Genomic DNA, 3,582 nt, shown 5'->3' with positions numbered 1-3,582 from the left:
CGGATTCCGAAGCCCATCATGCACTCCAACGTGATATGATTGAAGAACTTTGGTCAAGGAAGGCCGATTTTTTATTTAAATTTGTTTCTCGTTGTATTCTGTTTTCCAATATTGTAATACATCGAAGAATGAATTTATTATGCAATTTTATGCGTTTTTTAGTTTTTGAAATGAAATGAGATAGGCTCTGGGATGGGCTCTCTATTGCAGAGAGATAGGCTCTGGGATGAGCCTGCTGACGTGGCAGGAAAAAATGGAGATAGGCTCTGATATGGGCTCCGGAGAATGGCCCTTATTGCTAATGCCCTTATACATGGCGCGTTTCAACTAAATCGATGAAGTCAGTAAGTTATATTACTCCCTCCGTCCCGTAATAGATGTCATACTTTCCCACAAAAGAAGTCACATTTCCATTTTTGGAAAAAGTTATCTCTCACATGAATATAAAAATTATATTTTCTCTCTCCATTTAACACATAAAATAAAACCTCTCAAAATCTCATGTCGTTCCATAAGTGTGATATCTTTTGTAGGATGGAGGGAGTATTATGGTTAAAAGTTGTTAAACTTATAAAAACGTTGATAGAAGCAAGTGATGTCGGTTTGAAACTTTGAATTCGAATAGACGTGAAAATAAGAAAATTCTCATCAATTATACTTTATTTGATCATTTTCGACAATACAACGGTAAAAAAATTGTATTACTATCTTTTAAAATACCATCAAATCAGAATCTGTTCATCAGCAGAAAATTCAGTTCGTTCATCAATCGCAACACTTAAGCTCGGAATTTCCGCCATTCCAATCTCTATACAGTTCTTGTCGTGACCGATCTCCGACTCACCTTCAACTCCATTTCCAGTTTTGCTCTTGAATTTCGCCATCAAACTGAGCTCGTTTACCGCATCACCAATCTGTTCCACGCTAGATACCATATCGGTCATCACCACGGCAATAGGTATTATTTGCAGAATATCGCTTTCATCTCCCTTAATACCCGATCGCAGTAGAATTTTTAGATTTTCCGACGCCGTTTTTAGGTTTTCGATGTGTGGATTAGCTGATGATGGCTTCGTCATTGTTTCTATTGCCCATGCTAGCTCTTTTAATGTCTTTCCAGATTCTGAAAAGGCCTCTTGGATTTTGCATTGGATCTCTTGCGGTGCCTGTAGTTGTGGCAAAAATTATAATTCTAGTTAATTCTACAACCGATTTATGAATGCTATACTGATGTATGCATGTTAAATTGTGTGTTTATTAATGAGTGTAGTGTAGTTCATGAGATGAGGCATCGTTAAATCTAGAAAAATGTTTGAGATGTACTTGAATGTTGGAGTTTAAGTAGTCATTGATTGGTTCAAGTCGGCAGGCACACTGCCTTGTCAAGTTTCCTATTTTGAGGTATTGTTTCCATGGGTGACGAAACATGAACTGACCATGCCCCGGCTCCCATCCGGCTAGATTGGCCTGTAAATGTGGAATTCCCTATCAATAATGGAAGATTCATAGTTAAAACATGCCTAGTTTTACAGGAAGTTGTTTCACTTACCAATGTTTCTTCCCTCCCTTTTGAATCAACAAGGATACTGTTTAGGTTGCTTATAGATGGTTTTGTTATCTCTATCCGTGCATCAGACGATCTTTTGAAACACTGATCCATGTGCTCTGTGTTGATAGTAAAAATTGAATAATCATGTCCAGGAATCAGTCCAACATCATATCTGTATTAAGTGATGTAATATCGTAGAATACCTTCCAAGAAATTTCCAAGTTGGCTTATGTTTTTACCCACATATTTGTGAAGATCTTCACCGGCCCACACAGGGTAGATGAGGATGCAGACAGCCAGGCAAGTTGATGCACCAATGACTATGGTTACAAACCTCGCTTGAGCCAACTTTATTACTTCATTAATTCGAAGACCAGATATGGAAACCAGGCTAAATGTCAAAATGAATATAAGCATCCCATAGTCATATCTGGCCTTCACTTTGGGGAAGAATCGTACGAAACTCATGGCTACAGCTGCAAAGGTACATGCTATTTTAGTAATAGGATCAGAAACTTTAGGATTTTATCTTCCTTGCTGCATATTTACCTTGTATGAATACAAATAGTCCAATCACATATGGTTCGTTTTCCCCCCCACTCAAGATGGCCAAGTGATTAGCTCCAAGAGCAAGGGCAGCAGCTGCTAAGGTTGCTAATCCTCTGTTCAGGCATTTTCCAATTGTTCCACCTAAAAAGAACGTAAATGCATGAGCCATTTAGGTTTCTTTCCCGAAACTAGTAGTATGTGACATTGCCTAGATATTTTGGTCTATGTTAGTATATTTGCTAAGCTTTTGACATGTAAAAAGTAGGGTGTGCTTGAGTTTAAGGGATATGAGAACATACCTACTGAGAATTCAAAGACAACCACCACGGTCATGACAGCCCACATTGCAGAGGCACCAAGGTTGTTGTACAGAGGCTGGAGGTAGTACAACAGTGATACTAATGTTACTGTAAGTCCGACCTTGAGGGAATGGATCAATCTTCTTGGATCGTCCTTTGCTAGCTCTATTGCTTGCCTAGCTACTCCACGTAGTTTAGCTAGTGGCTTAGATGGAATATCTCTAAACCACAACCACCCCCTTATAAGAATGGTAGGTTTCTCTGAGTTTTCTGGCCCCACCATTGGTGTCTTATGAATATGACTATAACAGGTTTAACGTGGAATGGAGGTATGAAGTTGGCTCTTTAATTAGAGCTGTATGGATTGAGTTACTTATATAGGAACATAATGCATAGAAGAATATAATCATAGGAATAAATTCATTTGTGAAAAAGAATGGTCTATGTGCCTTTTTGGAGTTGTGTACCAAACAAGTACTAAATTTAGTGAAAAGATGAGGCTGCTTTAGTTGGTTGATCGAAGTGGGGTTTCATAGATATTGCAAGACATGTTGCTCATCAATAGGAGAGAAAGATTTAAAAGATATTTTTTATAATTTTCCAATAAATAGCAGTTTGCGTGTGGTTGAGGTATTATATATTGGGAGCTTTACTAGGAATAGCAGGTGTAATTTTACATATATTTACATTGTGCGACAGTGTGTAAATATTTTTATGTTTTTATAAACACTCATCACTTTGTGTTATGTCAGACAAAAACTTTTGTTCTTTTTTGCATGTGCTTCTAACTTTATCAAGCTTTAACTATTTGGAGTAGTAAGCTCCATCAAATTTATCATGTGCAATGTACTTGCTCTACCACTTCATCTCTCCTACATAGCTAGAGTTTAGTTGGAACATTTTCAACAATATGTTTTCTAATGACTGTCAAGCATAATGTGGTGAGGTTTTCGTACAGCCTACCATTCACTTGTTTCTCAAGATCAATACTGACTTCAGCATCTGAGGGTCTTTTCTGGCTTTACGCATCTAGTTTTACTGAAAAAACATAGTAAAAGGTACTGCATATGATGCTGATTTCATTTGAAAATGTTCCTTATCTGCTATATCATAAATATAATCAGCACTGTGAATTAATTTGTGTCTGAGCCCTGCAAATAGAATATCTGCAGCTCCAACAACAAC

General features: G+C 37.5%; 1 protein-coding gene across 1 annotated transcript; it reads right to left on the bottom strand.

The window, feature by feature from the left end:
- Positions 1-634: 634 nt before the first annotated feature.
- Positions 635-2,680, bottom strand: LOC125219870 (aluminum-activated malate transporter 2-like). Its single transcript, XM_048121952.1, has 6 exons — positions 2,398-2,680; positions 2,099-2,239; positions 1,753-2,025; positions 1,550-1,665; positions 1,324-1,467; positions 635-1,166 (listed from the first exon to the last, which is right to left on the bottom strand). Exons 1-6 carry the CDS (start codon positions 2,678-2,680, stop codon positions 723-725), a joined length of 1,401 nt encoding a protein of 466 aa, XP_047977909.1. The 3' UTR covers positions 635-722.
- Between the last annotated feature and the right edge of the window lie 902 nt (positions 2,681-3,582).

This window comes from Salvia hispanica, chromosome 4 (assembly GCF_023119035.1).
Source record: "Salvia hispanica cultivar TCC Black 2014 chromosome 4, UniMelb_Shisp_WGS_1.0, whole genome shotgun sequence".
Lineage (NCBI taxonomy): Eukaryota > Viridiplantae > Streptophyta > Magnoliopsida > Lamiales > Lamiaceae > Salvia > Salvia hispanica.
Note: the sequence above shows the minus strand (reverse complement) of the source record. Positions and strands in the feature narration are given on the sequence as shown.

Bases quoted from the DNA above. Each gene is read 5' to 3' on its own strand.
- LOC125219870 (XM_048121952.1), bottom strand. From the start codon at position 2,680: ATGGTGGGGCCAGAAAACTCAGAGAAACCTACCATTCTTATAAGGGGG. The intron at 2,240-2,397 runs GTATGTTCTCAT...CGTTCTTTTTAG, and splicing joins TGTCTTTGAATTCTCAGTAG to GTGGAACAATTGGAAAATGC. The intron at 1,167-1,323 runs GTACATCTCAAA...CCACAACTACAG, and splicing joins ACTTAAACTCCAACATTCAA to GCACCGCAAGAGATCCAATG.